Consider the following 18,953-nt stretch of genomic DNA (forward strand, 5'->3'; position numbering starts at 1 on the left):
GCCCGGGGTGCTGCTGCTCCTGTCAACTCCAGCAAATCAGATGGAGAAAATGAAGAATCGGGCTCTCTTCTCCCTACAACCCAAGAGCAAACTTCCCAGATCCATCACTAAATAAAGGCTCCCAGGGCCAGATTCACCAAAGGGGTGGCATGGACCTCGGTGGCTCATTTGAGAATCAGGAACAAGCACGAGTTGTTCCAGCTCCCGGGTTTAATAAGAGGCCCAGGGTAATTCCTCGTGTGTGGCAGCCTGAGATTTCAGTACCAATGTGGGTTTCTACAGAAAGCCCCCTCCAAAGCATTAGCTGGTGCCTCGCTCACCTTTCCAGCCTCTGATTGGGAAACCAGCAGCGTGTAGGATCCTTCTTTCCAGGTAAAGGGAGTTTTTCTGTGAGCTCCCACCACTGTTTTTCCTCTCCTCACCCCTTCATACTTCCTGGATGAGTATTTGTGCTGTCTGAATGATTTCTCTTGGTGGCTGGGGGCATTCAAACCCTGACAGAACCAGGGTCCCCCTTGGGGACCGTCACAACACCCTTCCCACATGACCGAGCCAGTGTGGGAACACTGAAGAGCACATCCATGGGAAAGACCCTTCCTGAGCACCGGCTCTTGGTGGGATTTCTGCTGGGGCAGCCGGGTGCTCTGCTAAATGCCCCCAGGTGATGCCCCAAACCCCTCCATCATGAGACCAAGGAGATACCCAAGCCCCCTTTCATCCGGCTGCTTCAGCATCCTCCGAGCCGGCTGCCAAATTTCGGCCGAGCCCACACTCCTTGCACGCTGTGAGAAAGGAGCAGAGTCCCCTCCGTACTGCTCTTACTCATTCTTTCTATTTTACACCTCTGCTGAGCTCTCCCCTTTCCTGGGAAAGGCCTTGCTTTCTCAGACAGATGCTTTCTGAGTGGGAAGGAACAGCCCGGCAGGACGCCAGGGAGCACCGGCTGGTTTGGTGTGGTTTTAGGCATAACTTTGCTTTTTAGTGTTAGAAATAATTTATTGGTGACAAAAGTCGTGGAGCACTCAGAGCTCTGCTCCGCTGAAAAATGGTGAAGCGCATAAATTCAGCTTTTATTTCATCCTGACACTTAAATTTGGTCTGTTTTAAGCCAGCGGAGGAATTTGTGCTTTATGCTGTTGCCTCTGCTCTCTTCTGCAAACCAGGAGAGAAAAAGTAAGAAAAACGTGAAAAGAGCAATAGGAAAAAAAAACAAAACAAAACAAACAACCTTCTCCCATTGTAAAGCAGCAACGCTTTGCAGGCCAAGCAACGGCGGAGATGAATAATTCATTCCACTAAAAATACAAAAACAACCAAGCTCTTCTCACCCCTTCCCAGCAATGGAACGTGCGGGCGGTGTTTTCCCCACGCTCCCCATCTCCGATGCTCACTGAGCGTGGTCCCTGCTCCATCCATGTCCCCTCCCTGCTCCTTCAACATGGGGGGCACCCACAGGAGCGGGGACTGTCCCCGTCCCCAAGTCCTGGCTGAGCTGGGCCCGTGGGGATGGGGTCAAGCGGTGCAGGAGCAAACTGGGGCCAAAAGATGCTCAGCCTGAAAACAAGGATCGGGCTTCTCCTCGATGGGTGTTAAAGGCCACCTCTGCTCCTGCTTGCAGCGAGGCCATGGAGCTGAAGCTGCAGGCTGGAACCACCAAGGGTCCCGTGCGTCCAGAGTGGGCTAATCCCAAAATATCCAGTGTTTTTCCTGCAGCGAGGGGCCCTGCTGAGCTTTGTGGCTGCTGTGGTGTGGGATCCGCTCGTTTCACCTCCTTTTTCCCCTCCACCGCATTCACAGGCGCCGGGCAGCCCCAGGAAGCTGTTACCGTACATGAAATAATTTTCTTACTGGCCGTTTCCTCTTCTTTTGGGTTTGGGTTAAGGACCTGTGGCTGGATGATGTAGTTCTGGTGAAAACGATAAATCAATGGTCTGGGTCCTTCTTGCAAGTCTCTCTGGTGCTCTCCAGTGAAGCATTCAGCAGTGACTCTACGCTTTGAATAGTTTCCACTCAAGAAAAACAGTCATTCTGCTGAAAAAAACAGGAAACACATGGCCCACAGCAGTGCCTCTGATTTGAGTACACCTGTTCTTATAATGAGCCCGGCAGCAGATATTAGCTTCATTCCGGCAGCAGCTCCGTGAAGCGAGGCATGGGCTGCAGCGTGTGTCTCTGGCTGGTCGTCTCCTTCTGCCGTGTCTGGGGTACATAACGCCTTCCTACCTGCAAAATACGTGGTTCGGATGGTTTGGGGATCGTCAGGTATTGGGGCTTTTAGAAATTGGGAGCCGTGCGCTGGGTGGGCAGGCAGATAAATATAAATATTCATCTGGAAGACAAATGACTCACAACTCCAGGCTGGATGTGCCGTGCATCCCTAATACGCTCCTACCAGGCAGACCGAGGGAGGAGTGAATAAGAGAGGCTGGAGGGGCAAAGATGGTGATGGGGAAAGTGTATTTGCAGCAATGAAGTACTCTGTGTGTGTTTTAACGAGGTATTAACAGCACCGAGCAAATCATTCGCTACCAGATGTGGGCTTGGGTACGGGAGGTGTGTAGTAGATTTGGCAGATTTTGGCAGATTTTATCTTGGGTTACCTCAGCTTGAGGTGCCGGTGGGCTGGGAGATTGTACCGCAGCAATAAAACGTGTAGGATTGGGAGCGGGTGATGTCTGGGGACGTTGTCGCTTTCTGTTTAAAAATGGATGATTCAAACCCCTCTGGATCGGCTGTGCTGGGCGCTGAGACCCCTCCAGGTCCAGCACCCGCAGTCCCCGTGGTGCAGAGGGTCGGGGGACACCCAGAAAACTCAGGAGGGGTCGGGGCAGTGCCAGGGCGCGGGGTCCTCCTTTCCAGGGGCTGCAGCACGTAGCGGGAGGGTGCTGAGAAAAGTTCAGTGTTAAACCTGTGCAGAAGTTTGGGGGGAGCCGGGGCCCCCGAGCCGAGCAGAGGGAGATCAGTGATAAATCCCAACCCCCTTTTTGGTGCCAGCCCAGTGTCCCCATCCCTGGGGGACACTGTGTCCCCCTGCAGCCCTCTGTGTCCTCGCCGGGCACAAACCGAAAGCTTCGTCCAGGAAACCGGCAGCTTCGTGGAGCTGGGGTTTCTGCTCAACTCTGCTGGCTCACTGTTACTAGAACACCTGCCCTTGAAATCTCCCTGGGGTTTTCTGTCCGGCCAGCGTGCCGAAAGTCCCACGAACACAATACCTGATGCAGGGGCTGCTTTGGACCCTTCACGTCGCTTGTGTTCCTCCAGCCCCTCCAGCTGGGTTTGTGCGGATGCTTTTGGCCCTCTTCGCATCCCTCCCACAGCATCCCTGCTCCAGCCGAGCCGCCTTCCCCATGGGGAAACGTCTCCTCTCCCCGGGAGCTGCTTCTTGCCGGGGCAGAGGGTTTTTCTAACGTGATGCAAAAAGGGCTTTTCCATTCGGTAATTAATCAGGAGCTTAACTGCCGCGCTGCAGGCCGCCAAGAAAAGACAACATCCAGCTCCGTGCTGGGCTTTACAGTAAACGTGGCAGCTGCTGGGTCAGCCGGGGCTCGGCATTTCTGCGGGATAACGGCCGTGTCTGCATGGCTGGGTCGGCGCCGTGGAGACGTAATTCACAGGGACAGCTCTGAAGCTGCTGTGTTTTGTGCCACAGAGGGGGAAAAAATAAGTGATGGCATGTACTCGGGATGGTGGGTGAGGAAAACGGTCGCTCTGAGCTCTCTTGTGGTTTTTACTGGAAATGTGTATGCAGCAGGAGAGGCGGATACTGGGCTTATCTGGGCCCCACCAGGCTTGCTCTGCTGCAGCGAGTCCCACACTTTCCTTTTCCCTTCTGGGACAAGCCTCAATGGAAAGAAGTGGATAGGAAACATGGGGGTGACATGGTCGGGTCCCCTCTGTGCTCCAGCAGCGAGCGGCGCTGAGCTGGCATCGTTCTCCGCACTATTTCCTACAAAAACAAGCTCAGGGTTCACGGAGGCTGTGGGCAGATGTGAATCATGGGGTCACAGACTGAAGCAGGAAAGGGTTGGGTAGAAGGGTAGAAGCCCTGAGCTGCGCCTCTCCCAGGACAGATGGGCGGGCAGGATGCTTTTGGGTACGTTGGGGTGCATGCGCCAACCATCATTGGAGCTGCTCTTGGTGAGAGACAAGAGACACCCAAGAGACACCGTGGGACCACCTCGTCTCCTCACTGCCTACTAGCTCCTGGGTGAGAGGAGAAGGGAGAGCCAGCCTGTGGGGCTGCATTTCCTGCAATTCCTCAAAGAAATCTCCCCAGGGAGGTTTCTGTAGCTGCAGCACTTCAGGGGGGCGCGTGCCCTGATGCACACCCAGCCACAGGCTTTGGCCGAGGGCCACCAAGCATCACTTCCATCCAAGTGACCCTGGTGTCACCAAGGCTGCTCCAGGGTGCTCCGGCCACCCCATGGGCATCACCTCCCCATGGGACCAGGGCCACAATCGCCTTCCCCTGCTCGAGGTGGCCCTGCTCCGGTGGGTGCTGAAGGGGTCCCTGTGAGCTGGGAGCACGCAGGGACGTTGGGGCACGGAGCCACTTGCGTTCCCTCTTACCCTGAGAGCCATGGCAGTCGCTGACGCAGGATGTGGTGCACGAGCAAGGGTTCAGGCGGGCTGAAAATGCAGTTCAGTAAAGCAGCTGAGCAGATTGTTGAGCAGATGCCATCTCCAGATTACCAGGGTGGGTCCAACACCGTTCCCTGCTCGTGCAGCTCGGGTGGCATCTGTTCTCCAGCAGCACCAGGGAGGGCGCAGCTTCTGTGAGCCCTCTGGGGTGTCCTCATGCATCTCTGCCTGCGTCAGCCCTTCTCCTTGCTCTCCTCCCAGGCATGGGCCGCGGGACGAGGGAGACTGTGCTGGGCACGCTGGGGAAGGCGACGGTCCTGTGGATCCCCCAGGAGTTCCAGAACCTCACCCAGAGCTTTGGGATGGCCACGTGGAAGCGGGACACATCGGACCCGCATAGCAAGGAAGTCCTGCTCAAGTACATGAATGGAAACTACACCAACTACGCTCCGAGGCAGAACCACTTCCACTCCTCCAACTTCTCGCTGGAGATCCTCAGCACCAAGCGGCAGGACCAGAGGCTCTACGAGTACATCATCAGCAAGGACGCGAAGGAGAAGGTCTGGCAGATACAGCTGGAAGTGTATGGTGAGAGGCACTGGTTTTGGAGGGCCGTGATGGCCTCTTGAGGTGCTGGGAGCGGGTCTGGGAGGTGGGCAGCAGTGGGGTGGGGTGTGGGGCTGGTGAGAGATGCCCCCCATAATGTCCAGGACCCTCTCTGGTATCCCCAGGAGTATTTGGGTACATGCAGACCTCGTCCCTGTTTGGAGAGGCCGCAGCAGGCCCGGGGCCAGATCGATTTCTCCCCACCTCCCTAGGAGCTAGGGGAGGTTGGTGGGATTTCCCAGGCCAGGGGACGAGGCGGCATTTCCATCCTTCCCCAGAAACGAGCCTCTGTCCCCTCTCCCCACCCAGAGCCGGTGTCCGATCCCGACATCCAGGTCCTCAGCTGGGCTCTGGCCAACGACAGCTGCACCGTCACCCTCAACTGCACGGCGGCCAGGGGGGACAACGTGTCCTACAGCTGGACCGGCCTGGAGGCCAGCTCCTCGTCGCCCTGCGCCCACAACGGCAGCCTCCTGCACCTCTCCTACCACCTCAACGCCACCAGCCTGGCCTGCGCCTGCACCGCCAGCAACCCCGTCAGCAGCAGCACCGTCACCTTCAACTCCTCCGCCTGCAGCTTCGAGCAGTGGGGTGAGTCCCCAGGGATGCTACAGCCGCCGACCCGGCTCTTTCCCACCTCCAGCCCCGCTCTGGCTCTGCAGGGGATTTTTTTTCACGTTGCTTTCGGCAGCCTCAGAGGAGCCTTTTGCAGGAAAAGCGGCCGCAGCGTTGCCTGCTCAGGGCTGCCCGGCCCTTCCCGTAAACGCCGAGCCGTGGGTCTCGTCCCCGCACTCGCTGCGCCCCGGTGCCCAAGGCTCATTTTCAATGCATGCGATTTCCACGCTGGGAGGGCCGGGGAGGATTGAAAAAAAAACCTCGGTGACAACTTCCCCTTCGGAGGTTCTCGGGGCAAAAGCCGTGTTCTCTCTCGCTGGGGTTTTCTTGCCCTTCCTCGTGATGTTGGGACTTTTGCTGGGGCTGGGGGAAGCAGCGGCTGCCCCTTTCCCTGGGGACACGGTGTGAAGTCACCTCCCTGTGGTGCTGACCCACTCCGGGGCTCTCACAGCACCCTGTGCCCAGCAAACGTCCCCGTGGCGTCTCCGGGCCTTGACTGGAAAAAGAAGATGCCAAAAGGAGATGATGCCAGGGTTTCGGGCGTGTTTGTGCCCCCTCGTCCCCCCAGCCCCTTGCACATGGGGACACCCCTGTGCCACATGCGTTAACGGTGGTGGCAGCCCGGTGCCACCCTCAGAGCTCTGTCCCCGGGCCCCCTTCCCATGCACCTGCAGCACCCAGAGGCTGTCTCCCTGCCGATCCCTGCGAAGCCACCAGAGCAGTATTTAGGGCCTTATCTGGCCCCGATCTAGCCCCCAGCAGCTTTTTTCGCTGACGGCTGCAGTTTGGAGGTGCTTATTGAAAGCCGAGTTCAAAAGAAAGCATTTCCTGCCCCTCGTTTCCTGTTCTACCGAAAAATCAGCCTCAGATGTAGATGACAAGACCCAGGATGGTTTTAAATGGGGAGGTTTTTCTGTTGAGGGGCTGGTGTTGACCATTTCCCCTCTCTGCACTACAGGGAGTGCCAGTCCGGGGCTGAACCTGTTGCTGGTGGTGGTGCCCGTAGTGCTCGTGCTGGGTCTCGTCGGGGTCTTCACTGCCTTATACGTGGGTGAGTGTCAGGGAGTGCAGCTGGGGGCACGGGAGGTGTTTGGGGGGGACAGGAGGGGATCACAGCCCCCCCCAGCCAGGCTGATCCCTGCAGTACCTCATCTTGGGGTCCGTGGTGCTGGGGAGGGAGCGAAACCTGCTTCTTTCGAAGCACGGGATGAAAGGCAGGAAGGAAACCAGCTTAAAAAAGAAATATATATTTATATATATGTATGTACCTGCTTCACCTAGCACATCTCGAGTGCTTTACCCGGATGCTATGCTTCTGTGATCACATCACGTGGTTTCAAGGGGAAACGCATGATCCCAGCCCAAATTTGTGACAGCATCATCTCCCCAGACACCTCGATGAGGGTGCCGGCCACCCTGCTCCCCTGCCCCCTGTGCAGGGACAAATTCACAAAGGGGGGCAAAATTCACGAAGGGACAAATTCACCGTGCTGGGGACATGCAGTGCTGAGCCCACCGCCCTGCAGTGCTGGGGAAACACCGAGGCTGTACCTTGTGATGTTTTGGGGTCAAGAGCAGGGTGTGAGGGGGGTCCCCAGCAGCTGTCCTGCGGCGCCGTGGTGACTTTGTCTGGCCCAAAGAGTCGTGGTGAATGGAGTCAAATCCAGTTGGAGGCTGGTCACTAGTGGAGTCCCCCAGGGCTCAGTACGGGGGCCAGTCCACTTTAATATCTTTATCGATGATCTGGATGAAGGGATCAAGTGCACCCTCAGTAAGTTTGACACCAAGTTAGGTGCGTGTGTCGATCTGCTCGAGGGCAGGAAGGCTCTGCAGGAGGATCTGGATAGGCTGCACCGATGGGCTGAGGTCAACTGCATGAAGTTCAACAAGGCCAAGTGCCGGGTCCTGCACCTGGGGCGCAATAACCCCAAGCAGCACTACAGGCTGGGAGATGAGTGGTTGGAAAGCTGCCAGGCAGAGAAGGACCTGGGAGTATTGGTTGATAGTCAGCTGAATATGAGCCAGCAGTGTGCTCAGGTGGCCAAGAAGGCCAACGGCATCCTGGCTTGTATCAGAAACACTGTGACCAGCAGGGCTAGGGAGGTGATCGTCCCCCTGTACTCGGCTCTGGTGAGGCCGCACCTCGAGTACTGTGTTCAGTTTTGGGCCCCTCGCTACAAGAAGGACATCGAGGTGCTTGAGCGGGTCCAGAGAAGGGCGACGAAGCTGGTGAGGGGCCTGGAGAGCAAGTCCTACGAGGAGCGGCTGAGGAAGCTGGGCTTGTTCAGCCTGGAGAAGAGGAGGCTCAGGGGCAACATTATTGCTCTCTACAGATACCTCAAAGGAGGCTGTAACGAGGTGGGGGTTGGTCTGTTCTCCCATGTGCCTGTTGAAAGGACAAGGGGGAATGGGATAAAGTTGATCCAGGGGAGGTTTAGGTTGGATATTAGGAAGAACTTCTTTACCGAGAGGGTTGTGAGGCATTGGAACGGGCTGCCCAGGGAAGTGGTGGAGTCACCATCCCTGGAGGTCTTTAAAAGACATTTAGATGTTGAACTTAGCGATATGGTTTAGTGGAGGACTGGTTAGTGTTAGGTCAGAGGTTGGACTCGGTGATCTTGGAGGTCTCTTCCAACCTAGACAATTCTGTGATTCTGTCTCCCCTGGCAGGCCGGCTGCGGAAGCACACGCCGCTCCCCGAGGACAACGAGGTGCGCACCATCTACTCCCAAGTGCAGCGGGTGGAGGTGAGAGAGCCCAGCTCAGGCACGGGGGGAGATGCTTGGGGGGCTGCAGCCTGGGTGCGGGCAGCAGGGAAGGCAGCAGCACCCCAAAGCTGTGCTGGGTGTGCGCTCGTGGCTCTGCCACGAGTGGGCTTTGGTCACTGGGTGTCGATGCATTTGGTGGGGGCTGAGCCAGGGAGGTGGCGAGATCATGCCCATGGTGGGACTGGGGGGGTCGTGGGCCCCTGGGTGTCACCCTCCAGCATGGTGAGGTCCCAAGAACCATCCTGGTCACCTTAGTTTGGGATTTTCTGGGAGTAAGGTTGGGTGCTGCAGCTTCCCCAGCCCCTAACATCCCGGGGGTGGCTCTGGGGGAAAAGTTTTCCCTTCCCAAATCCTGCTCCGGGATGAGATTTGGGGTCCTGCAGGGCTGAAGGGAGGGAAGAGCCCCCGCAGCGACCTGTCTGGCACCGCTCACCCCTTGCTCCCTGCACAGAAGCAGAAAATCCCCTGCAGCCCCCCCGGCACGGAGCACCCCTCCTGCACCACCATCTACGCCGCAGCCACCGGTTTGCCCCCGGACACAGCCCAGGCCCCCGGCCGGATCCAGCACAGCCCCCGGGCAGAGCCGCCCACCCCACGGGGCTGCTCGCCCCTCTCACAGGTAAGGGAACGCGAGATCCCCACTTTGGGCATCCCAATTTGGGCACCTTACTCACCTCCTTCTTTCCTTGAGAGCAGAGCCCCGACGCGGAGCCCATGACGGTTTACGCCAGCGTGACGCTGCCCAAGATCTGAGCCCCCCTGCGCGGCAGCAGCCTGGCCCCGAGACCCCCGGCATCCACACCCCACGACCAGCTCCCACATCCTGGGCTGGGGGGATCCCGCTCAGCCCTGCCAAATAGGGCAGGCCCCTCCAGCACCCAAAAAAGCTGCTCCCGGCCCTGAAAAATCTGGCGTCGAGGAACAGCAGAGCCCAGCGCAGGACTGGAGCGTGGAAAGGAATCGCTGCGGGCTGGGGGTGAGGGACAGCGGTGAGATGCTGAGCACCAGGAGAGGAGCTGGATGCGACCCCACAACCCGCAGCCCCCCGGGGACGAGGCAGGACGTGGCCGGGGGAGGCTGTGGGACCCCATGGCTGCAGCCCACGGCCCCGGCTTCGCTAGAGGGAGCCCACGGCCGGCGACACAGGGGGAAAAAAAAAAAAAAGACAAATCACCAAAAGAAAAAACAAATTGCAAGCAGGGTTTCAATCTCTGCTCCGTGGCAGCTTGCACAAGGCACGGGGTTGGGTCTGACTGCTGCAGAAATTTGGGTTGCACAACGCTGGGCAGGGCACCCGGCACTGCTCGCCCACGGCCACTTCCAAGAGCTGGACTTCTGGCTGAGCCAGCATCCAGCAGCGGGGTGCTGGGGGTGTCCGGGAGCCCCCCCCCAGGACCACCAACGCTCCCAGCCCGAGCTGATCTCGAACCCAGCAGCCCGTCGGATCTCATGTGCAGCTGCAGGGAAAAAAAAAAAAAAAGTTCCAGTTCCTTTCAGAAAGGTTTGTGGGAGGCACGCGCCAGGCTGCAGCTGGATCAGGTGCTGGCAGCGAGAAGATGATTTGGTGTTTCGCACGTCCCGAGCTTCCTCCTTGTCTTACATCAGCCGATCAGCTGAGCTGCTTCCTTGGAAAAGACTGCTCGCAAAGCTGTCACTCCCACCGGGAGTCTAGGTCCAGAGAAGGGCAAAGTCACGCTTCACTTTGCGCCCCTAAAATGGTGCCAGATCCCCGATTTCTGTGCCTGGCAGGGTGCAGCCTGCTGCTCTCTCGTTCAGCCTTGCAGAAATACAGCTCTGACCCTGCGACGTGCAACCACTGCCCACCTGTGGAGCGCGAGAGGACTCAAAATGCTCAGAATGGTGAAAAAAAAAAAAAAAAAAAAAAAAAAGGTGATGAAGGTGATGTTGCCCCAGAACCCAGGCAGTGTAACTGCAGGGGGGGCGGTGCTGGTGCTGCAGACCCACGTGGCTGCTGGTGACAGTGGGATGACCCCAGGGGGCTGTGGGTGGCTTTTCCTGTTGGGTTGTTTTTAACAGATTGCTCATGATTTTCTTCCTCTGGTACTGAGCAACAATGCTGGTCCAAGAGCACTTCTTCAGCTGTAATGCAGTTCAGGGGCTAATTACCCTGCAGGACTGATTTATCTCATTACCCAGCTCTTGCCTCCTCGCCCAGCCTCCTGCAGCACCGCATCGGGGCAGGATTGTGGCAGCCCCTGCGAGCAGCTGAAACCCCTTCCCTTGCCAAGGTGGAGGAACCAGCACTATTTTAAAGCCAGACATCGCCAGCTCACTTCCTTCGCCCGAATTTCAGTATGACACCAGGGTCATGCTGCACCCTGGAAGTCCTGGCGGCGGACGTGTTCCTTGGACAGTTTTTGGGGGTGGAGAGTTTGGATCTCGTCGTCCCTTACAAAGGATGATGTGGGTCCATCAGTGCCGACCCGCGATGCCCCCTGCTCCCTCGGGGCTGGTTTCTGGGACACTTGTCACCACCATGCACTTTGTCACGGTTGCCACACTGCCTGGAAATTGTGTTTCTCTGTTTTGGTTTCCATTGTGCATATTCCGTGGGATTTTCTTGCACCTTACTCCTCCTCGTGACGGGCTGGACACTGCTGTGTGGTGTCAGGCAGTGGGATCCCCTTGGCTGGCTGCAGGGAGCCCACCCAGCTGCTCTCTCACACCCTTTCCTCAACAGAACGGGGGCAGAAAATACTTGGAAAATTATCCTGGGCTGAGACAAGGACAGGGGGCACTCACCAGTCACTGTCATGGGCAAAACAGACTCGACTGGGGGAAAATTAATTTATTACCACTTGGTAACAGAGTAGGATAGTGAGGAACAATTAAATAAAAAAAAAATCCCTCACCCTCCTCTTCATCCCAGTTCACTCCCAGCCTTTCCATGTCTCTGCTGCCCCTTGCTCCTCCCTGCCCCAGGGGGTAGGGGAATATCCCGTGGGGTAAAATCCTGCCCCGGCTGCCTGGCTCCTTCCCCTGGGCTGTGCTTCTTCAAGAACTGCCCCAGGGTGGGGTAGTTGGCGGGGTGCAGTCCTTCAGGAGGGGGCTGCTGTGGCAGGGGGGCTTCTGGGGGCTGCAGTGGTGGTGTCAGCTCCATTGGGGACCCCCCTGGGCCCCCTCTGAGGAACAGCGGGGGTGATGTTACGGGCGGGCATCCCAAAACTGACCAAATGGGGCTTAAAGCAGGGCCACCTCCAGCAGGTAAGCCAGGAAGCGCCTGCGAGGTCCCGTTATGGAGAAATCCCCCAAACCCTCCTTTCTCATGTCTTCTCCCGTCTTCTTTCCCGGGAGGGCATCTCCCTGGGTGTTTAGGGAACACAAGGAGTGGCCACAGGGCTGTCACAGCCTTCAGTGTCATGGGGATGCAGGGGGGGCAGAGGGTGGGGAGAGTTGTCCTCATGTGGGAGAGCATCCGGAGCCCCAGAAGGCAGCCCGGGCACCCTCAAACCACACAACCATGACCCTGGGGACACTGCTCGAGGCTGGAAAAATCTACAAAAGTTCCAGTCCCCATTGAATCACTCCAGGGGTCTTAAAGAGCTGATTGGTGGAAGTGAGAAAGGCGTAGTGTGATCTTCTTCCTTTAGTCACCACAGAAAAAAACACGAGAGCGCTGAGGGCAGCGAGCGCGCCGTGCTCCGATGGAGGTGTCCGTGTGCCTGCTCCTCGCCTGCTTCCTGTGCCCAGCAGGTAAGGGAGGGATGCTCCTTTCCCCGGGTACCACGAAGGGAGGGAAGAAGCCCACGGGTGGAGGCAGTTTGGGGATGCCCACGAGAGTGGAGAGCCTGGGACGAGCTGGTGTGTGGGTGCAAGTGCCCTACGTGGGGACGGGGCTCGTTTTTTGACCCCATTACCAGGGCTCGGCTCCGCTGTCCCACAAGGGGTGGGCAAATCACACCCAGCACATCCCAGACCTGGTCCTTGTCCCCGTCCTCATGTGGTCCCCACTAACAGGTGAACGTGCCGGACCTCAGCCCCAGCCTGGCCTCCATCCAGCTGCTGCCAGATGTGCCCCAGATGTGCACTTTTGCCCTTCTGCTCCGTGACCGCGGGGTCTGCTCCCCGTGGCTGCCCGCGTGCTGTTTCTGAGCCTGCTGCGTGCCCAGGGTTTCGTTACGGGTCTGTTTTTGGACCGAGGAGCTTTCTCTGGTTGTTTACAGGCTGCTGCAGATGTTGGGACGTTGGTCGCCACGAGTCTCATGAACTCATGGGCACAGAAGTAATATCGAGGGGGGCCTGGAAGGGAAAATGGTGTGAATTCCCAGCTGGCTCTTGCAGCCGGCTGTCTCCAAGCCGTGGTGGGGTGGCTCAGGATTTATCCAGGCGCTGGTGCAGGACGGGCTTTGCTCCCACGTCGGCTGGAGATGCTGCTTTTCTCTTCCTCTCTTCCCAACCAAGACTTCTGGGCAGGGTCTGCAGGTGGCTGTAGCCAAAAGAGAAACTCTCAGGTGCAGGGGGAAAGCAGCAAGGATACCACAGGAGCCCCTGCGGCCCCCAGGGTGTGCGCGCCCAGCCTGCAGCATTTCCTTCCTGAGCACTATCTCTTCTGCCAACTTTTTCCCCTCCCTGCAGCGGGGGAAGCGCGTCCCCGGACGGGTCCCCAGGGCAGGGGGGGTTGGGGCAGGAGTGCCTTTGCTTGGCCTCGAAGAAGAGCACCCTTGGGAAGAGAGCAGCGTCTCGGGGCCACGATCCACCCTTTCCAGGCTCTGGTGGGGAAACCTCCCCCCTCCCAGCCCAGCCCAGCTGGGGCAGCACAGAGTTGGACTGGGGAGTATCCAAAACAACAGCAACGTGTCTTCTTCCTCAGAAGAGGGAAGAAGTCACAAAATCAGAGAAGCAGCCACCTGCTTTCTTGCTGATTTAGACGAGCTCGGCTGTCTGTCTTGCGAGAAAAGGGAACCTGCTTGATTTTTTTTTTTTTTTTTGGAACCGTCACAGATTCCTCCTTGTGGCTTTTGCTTTGCACCTTGGAGCTTTGTCCCTTGCATGCTCCTGGGGCCTGCGGAGCAGCGCGGGGCTCGCAGCTGAGAGCAGCCACAACCACGTGCCGCTCGCTTGCGGGACCCGAAATCACAGGTCCTGCTGCGGGACCTCATCCCGGAGTGAAACACGTGGGACCCCCCCGGCTCCCACGACCGCCTCGTGATGGGGCTGGTTCTCAGCACCCTGACATCCAGAGCCGTGGTGATGCACCGGCCGTCCTCGTGCCACGCGTGCTGCGCTGGCTGGAGGGCAAATCGGGGTCTGGACCCCAAAGAACCCCAAAGGCCTAAGGTCGGGGGGGCTCCACACGTGGGACTGAACCTGCCCCTTGAGCACGGCACCCCCAAACCCCCTGCGTTTCGTGCTCGGGGCTCAGCCTGGTTTCTCTCCCCAGTGTGTGCATTAGAAGTGGATGGAGCCGAGGGTGGTTCTGTCACGTTTCACCTTCAGGACCTGAAAGGAGAAAAATTGGGCTGGACTTTCAATGGAGACCTCATGCTTACCATCAAACTGGGAGAGCCTCCCGATCCCTCATTTTATGACAACTCCTACAAGTCACGCGTGACCGTCCCCGATGACGGCAGCTCGCTCACCATCTCCCAGCTGGAGAAGAAAGATGCCGGTACCTACACAGCAAAAAATTCCGTGTATAGAGCCAACTTCACCCTGCGGGTGCACAGTGAGTGTCTTTTCATGTTTTGCCCTCGTGCCAGGAGTGAAGGGTGGGAGATGTGCTGAGAGCCCTGCCCGTTTCCCACAGGCGTGCTGCAGGAGCCGAAGGTGACCTGCGTGTCGCGGAACTGCTCAGCCAACGGCTGCCGCTACGTCCTGCGCTGCGCCGTGCACACCCCCGGGATCGCATCCTTCTCCTGGAGCCATGGAGAGCAGCTGGATGCCGAGGAGCCCGAGCTGGTGGTGGAGGAGAAGCAGCCTCCTGGAGAGCTGGATGTGCTGTCCTACACCTGCACGGTGCAAAACCCCATCAGCAGCCGCAATGTCACCGTCTCGCCCGCCGCCGTCTGCACAGGTGAAGAGCCCTCAAAGGATGCAGGGCTGGGGGCCGGGGGATGCTGGCGGGGATGGGATGCATCCTGATCCCAGCCGGGTGCCCCTCAGGCTCTCAGAAAGCAGAGGGGTTGCGGCCCCCCCTGGGGTGGGGGGCTTTTCAAAAGCGCTCACCTCTCTCCCTTGTCCCTGTTCTCTTCCTCACGCTGCGCTGCCAGAAAACGCAACCCACTCTGCTGCCACCGGTGAGCTGCCGTGCTGCCCCGTCCACGTCCTGTCCCCAAGTGTCACAGGGTGCCCGAGCTGGCACCAGGCTGCCCCGACCCTGCGCTGGAGGCCGGGGAGCCTGAGGCCGGAGCGGTTCATCTCTTCCTGCAGCTTGTTGGGGGGGGTGGGGAGAACATCCAGGCTTTCTGAGCATCCTCAGCATCCGTGCACTGTCTCTGCTACCTGAGGAAATTTGGAGGGGGAGGTCAGGGTCAGTGCCCAAATGTCCCAGCTTGGGATTGGAGCAGGGAACTGTTAATGCAATGGGGAGGCAGAGCCGGGGAGGTGCAAGAACAGAGTCGCTTGTCCCTGTGCAATGCATCACCTCCTGCCAGCCTTGCACCACGTCCCCATGAAATAAGAGCTCCTGCTGAGCAGGGGAGGGCTGAGGGGGGGTCAAAGGAAAGCTGCGCTCCTTTCCCCCGGGTCTGACGCTGGGAAGAGGCCGATGAGCTTCAGGATGTGCCCAAACGACTCCTCCGTGATTGCTGGACCCTCTTCTCTCTCCAGACAGCAGAAGCTTTACTGGCGTCATATCCGTGACGGTGATCATAGCGCTGCTAATCCTGGCTGGCCTCTTGGCCTTCTTGATATTCCGAGGTAAGGCTCTGCCTGCAGGACGCAGCCTCTGCAGCGCAGCCCCGCTCGTGGGCTGCTGGTGACAGAGCCCGGTGTCATTTCTCCCTCAGGCAGGAAGATCTTCAACCCCCCCATGCCCGAAGCTCCCGCTACAGGTAGGATTTGCAGGCACCCCCCCCTTCCCCCCCGAGGCGTTTCCTTCCCTCCTCAATTTTCTTGGTGAGGTCACCAAGATCAGGAGGGAATCCAGCCACCCCCAGGGCTTGGCACCGCAGCGTAGCCGCTCTCACAGCCCCCCCAAAAGCTTTAACCCCCATGAGATGTGCTGGAGGTCATCGTCCATCCTCCCTTGAGCCCAGGTAGTGCTCGAGGCTGGGGCTGGCGAGCCCCCAGCACCTCCCTGTGCCCCCATCCTGCATGCACGGTGACAGGGACAGGCGGCCCCGAACACCCCCCCCCAGGTGATGCTGTGGCTGCCGGAGCTGTCCTGTGCCCCAGTCCCTCACTGGAGACCTTTGTGCCCTCCCCAAGGAAAGAAAGCGGAGCCGTGAGGACAGCGCCAAAGCACGAGAGGGACTTTGGGGACAATCTGAAGGCAGCAGCAGAGGGGGTGCAGAGAAGTGAAACGGCCCCGCTGCAGCACCGTGCCCAGCCTGAGCGACTCCTGCCTGCCTGCGCCGCCCCTAAGAGCTGCTGCCTGGATTCCTTGGGGCTGGGGGGCTTTGGGGGCAGAGCTTGGAGATTTCCCCAAGAGCTTGGCATCGCTTTCGGGTCTGTGCCCAGGACTCAGGACACAATTGCAGCGGAGAGGCCGGGTGCAGTGGAGAGGCTGCAGCACCTGCTGGTGTCTCCTCTCCCGGCATCGGCAGTGGGACGTGCCTGTGCCTTCCCAGAAGAGCTTTCCCTCGCCTTTTTTTATGTGTTCATCTTGTTGTTTCGCTAAGCTGAGCTAAAGCGGGCGTGAACGGGACAGTCGTTGCCCTTTGTTTCGTGTTTCTGTGCGCCCGGGCCGGGTGTGCAGGCGCACCCAGCAGCAGGACCGAGGCTTTCTCCAGAAGCAGGACCCAGCTCTCCCACCAGGAACAGCAAAACCTTCCCCTAAAAATTCCTCTCTGTGCAGGCCCAGGTCCCCGTGGCCATTTCAAATGACAGGCACTGAAATATTGACCCCAAACCAGGGTTATGAAGGACTTAAACCCCCCCCCCCATCCTCTGTCTGACCTGACAAAGACTGACAACGCTTCTTGCTGCAATGGCTGCGGCTTAACACGGAGCGGCTAAGGCATGAAAACATCTTCTATTTAAATAAAAAAGCTTTTTTTTTCACTAGCTACTTGCTTTGACTGTCTTTGGCTGCCAGCGCACAGCAGGCTTGATGCCGGGATGTCCCCCAGCCCTCGGCAAGGAGCTGGGTGCGCACCGGGGATGCCGCAGCCGGCTCCGGTGCTGACCTGCCCCTTTTTCTCCTTGCAGAGGTGGCAGCAGAATACATGACGGTGTACGCTGAGGTCGGCATTGCCCCGCAGGTGAGTCCCTGTGGGCTCACCCCTGGCAAGCCCTTTGGGGTCCCCGCGTGGGACGGGGACAGCGCAGGGGACGCGTGGTGGGGATATGGGGGCAGGACGGCAGCCGGACGGCCCCGCTTCTGTCTGCTGGTTCCTCCTGGGGACAGCGAAGGGGACAGCCCAGGGAAGCTGTCAAAGCCACAGCCACCTGCCTGTGCTTCCCCGCGTGTCACCAGCACCTTGGTCCCCAGCCCCACCAAATTCAGGTGGCCTCGGCTCCCCGAGCCATTACTTCTGTGCCCTGGAAACATTAAAAAAAAAAAAAGCAAACAAAATTTTTTCTGCAAATGCAGGATTTCCCTCGTGCACAGCAAAATGACCGAAAGAAGACGCCGGCCCCCGAGGTAGAGACCTCCAAAACCATTTATTCCACCGTCCAGAACATGGCCCAGGTGGGTTGGTGCTCGTGGCCATCTCCCTCTGGGGGGGGAGGCGAAACCCTGGGGGCAGAAATGGGACCTGAGCATGGCGGGGAGGCAGCAGGAAGGGGCAGCTCGTCCCTTGAGCGCATCGCAACGCCCTGGTGCTGGGGGCAGGGGCTTGGGGCAAGGGCAGAGGGGTCTCCACTGCTTTTGCTCAGGGCCCAGCACTTCTGAGCAAGCCCGAGGGCCTCCTCTGATGTTACCAGGGGCATCGGCTGCTGGGAGCTTTGTACAGCCGTGTCCTTTTGTGACTGCAGGTGGATGAGCTGGGCGGCAGCACGCTGGGGTGCTAGGAGCGGATCAGCCTCTACTGACCGGTCAGCGAGCTGGGTGCCACGGCGCAGACAGAGCCCAGCACAGCCGTGAGCCTGCCCTGCTCATGGTGCCAGCACGCCGGGCTGTGGCAATCCCCTCCCGGCTCAGCACCACCGCCTCGGTGACCCCGGCCTCGGCACGAGGACGTAAGCGCCTGGGGGATGCGGTGCAGGCGGAGACGCTCGTCTGGCACAGGAGCTCTGCCCGTGTTTTGGCATCCCGGTGAGACTCGGGATCCTCTTTCTGCACTTTCTGGCCAGAGAAACGTGGAACAAAACTGTGACTGCCAACCCAGCCCTGCCACGCAGAGACCTTGCTCCTGGGATGCTCCTGCAGCGAGCAGCATCGAGGAGGCTGCGCGAGGGGATGGGAAGACCTGAGAAGAGTCCTAAAGCCACGTTTTTTTACTACACTCTTTAACTGTGCAAATACTTTGACTTACTCGGTTATGGGACAAAGAGAAAGTAAAAATAACACTTTTAAAAACACAGTAAAGGGATAAGATAAGGGCGCACTGTGGTTTCGGCACTTGTGCTTGCTCTTTTGGTGCTTGTGAGGAGCTGGTGGAGACCTCGCAGCTCCCTCACTGCTCATGGGGTTTTCTTAGTGCCACGAGCGAGCTGTTTGCAGCCCTGCATGAGGTACTGCGAGGTGGGAAGTGGTCTGAGGTCTTTGGCAGGCAGGAGGTGGTCTTGGGGGAAAATGGAACGAGAAGCGTGGCTGCTGCTGCTGTGCTCAGCTCCTTTGGTGTGTTTATACGCGAGGTTTTATTCTTGCATGATGCGCTCGCGTGTGAGGTGCTGGAGCTGCAGCATTAGGCAGCTTCCAGGCAGAGCTGTGCCGAGCAGAGCAGCTCTCCGAGATGCTTCACGGGGTGGTGGCGGCTGCACAGCCCGGGCTCGTCCCCACAGGGACCGGGTGAGGTCGGGATGCTCGGGGAGGACGCGGTGCCTGGGTCTGCATTGTCCCCAGCAGAGCCGGTGCTGAGCAGGACGTGCACCTTGCCGTCAGTTTTCCAGACAGACGCCGCACCCGTGGAAGCCTCTTCCTGTGCGTGCTGCTTCCCCCTGCTCTTTGTCTTGTCTGTGCGGATAGTAAATTATTCAGGGATGAAACCGGAGATTTCTTTGAAGTGCCTGGCACAGGAGAGCCCTCTAGGAGCTGCTGGAATAAAAATGCGAGACACATCTGAGCTCAATTTCTGTCTGCATATTTTTTTTCTT

At 58.6% G+C, this 18,953-nt stretch overlaps 2 protein-coding genes across 7 annotated transcripts; both read left to right on the forward strand.

The window, feature by feature from the left end:
- Positions 1-2,090: 2,090 nt before the first annotated feature.
- Positions 2,091-11,442, forward strand: LOC137845478 (signaling lymphocytic activation molecule-like). 2 transcript variants are annotated; one of them, XM_068662678.1, is made up of 7 exons: positions 2,091-2,204; positions 4,843-5,169; positions 5,497-5,778; positions 6,761-6,853; positions 8,473-8,549; positions 9,022-9,189; positions 9,267-11,442. In XM_068662678.1, the coding sequence occupies exons 1-7, from the start codon at positions 2,153-2,155 to the stop codon at positions 9,321-9,323; spliced, it is 1,056 nt and encodes a 351-aa protein (XP_068518779.1). In that variant the 5' UTR covers positions 2,091-2,152; the 3' UTR covers positions 9,324-11,442. The 2 variants fall into 2 exon arrangements, with proteins under 2 accessions (XP_068518779.1, XP_068518780.1); XM_068662679.1 differs by having other exon boundaries at positions 2,109-2,262.
- Positions 11,443-11,981: 539 nt separating this feature from the next.
- LOC137845479 (SLAM family member 5-like) lies at positions 11,982-18,928 on the forward strand. Of its 5 annotated transcripts, XR_011090219.1 has the most exons (10): positions 11,987-12,284; positions 13,972-14,256; positions 14,338-14,604; positions 14,801-14,827; positions 15,360-15,449; positions 15,539-15,583; positions 16,902-16,954; positions 17,287-17,385; positions 17,673-17,876; positions 17,991-18,928. XR_011090219.1 is itself a non-coding variant. In XM_068662680.1 (9 exons), the coding sequence occupies exons 1-9, from the start codon at positions 12,236-12,238 to the stop codon at positions 17,610-17,612; spliced, it is 954 nt and encodes a 317-aa protein (XP_068518781.1). In that variant the 5' UTR covers positions 11,984-12,235; the 3' UTR covers positions 17,613-17,702. The 5 variants fall into 5 exon arrangements, 4 of the variants coding, with proteins under 4 accessions (XP_068518783.1, XP_068518781.1, XP_068518782.1 ...); XM_068662680.1 differs by lacking the exon at positions 17,991-18,928 and having other exon boundaries at positions 11,984-12,284; positions 17,574-17,702; XM_068662681.1 differs by having other exon boundaries at positions 17,673-18,928.
- The last annotated feature ends 25 nt before the right edge of the window (positions 18,929-18,953 follow it).

The sequence above is a fragment of the Anas acuta genome, chromosome 28 (assembly GCF_963932015.1).
Source record: "Anas acuta chromosome 28, bAnaAcu1.1, whole genome shotgun sequence".
Lineage (NCBI taxonomy): Eukaryota > Metazoa > Chordata > Aves > Anseriformes > Anatidae > Anas > Anas acuta.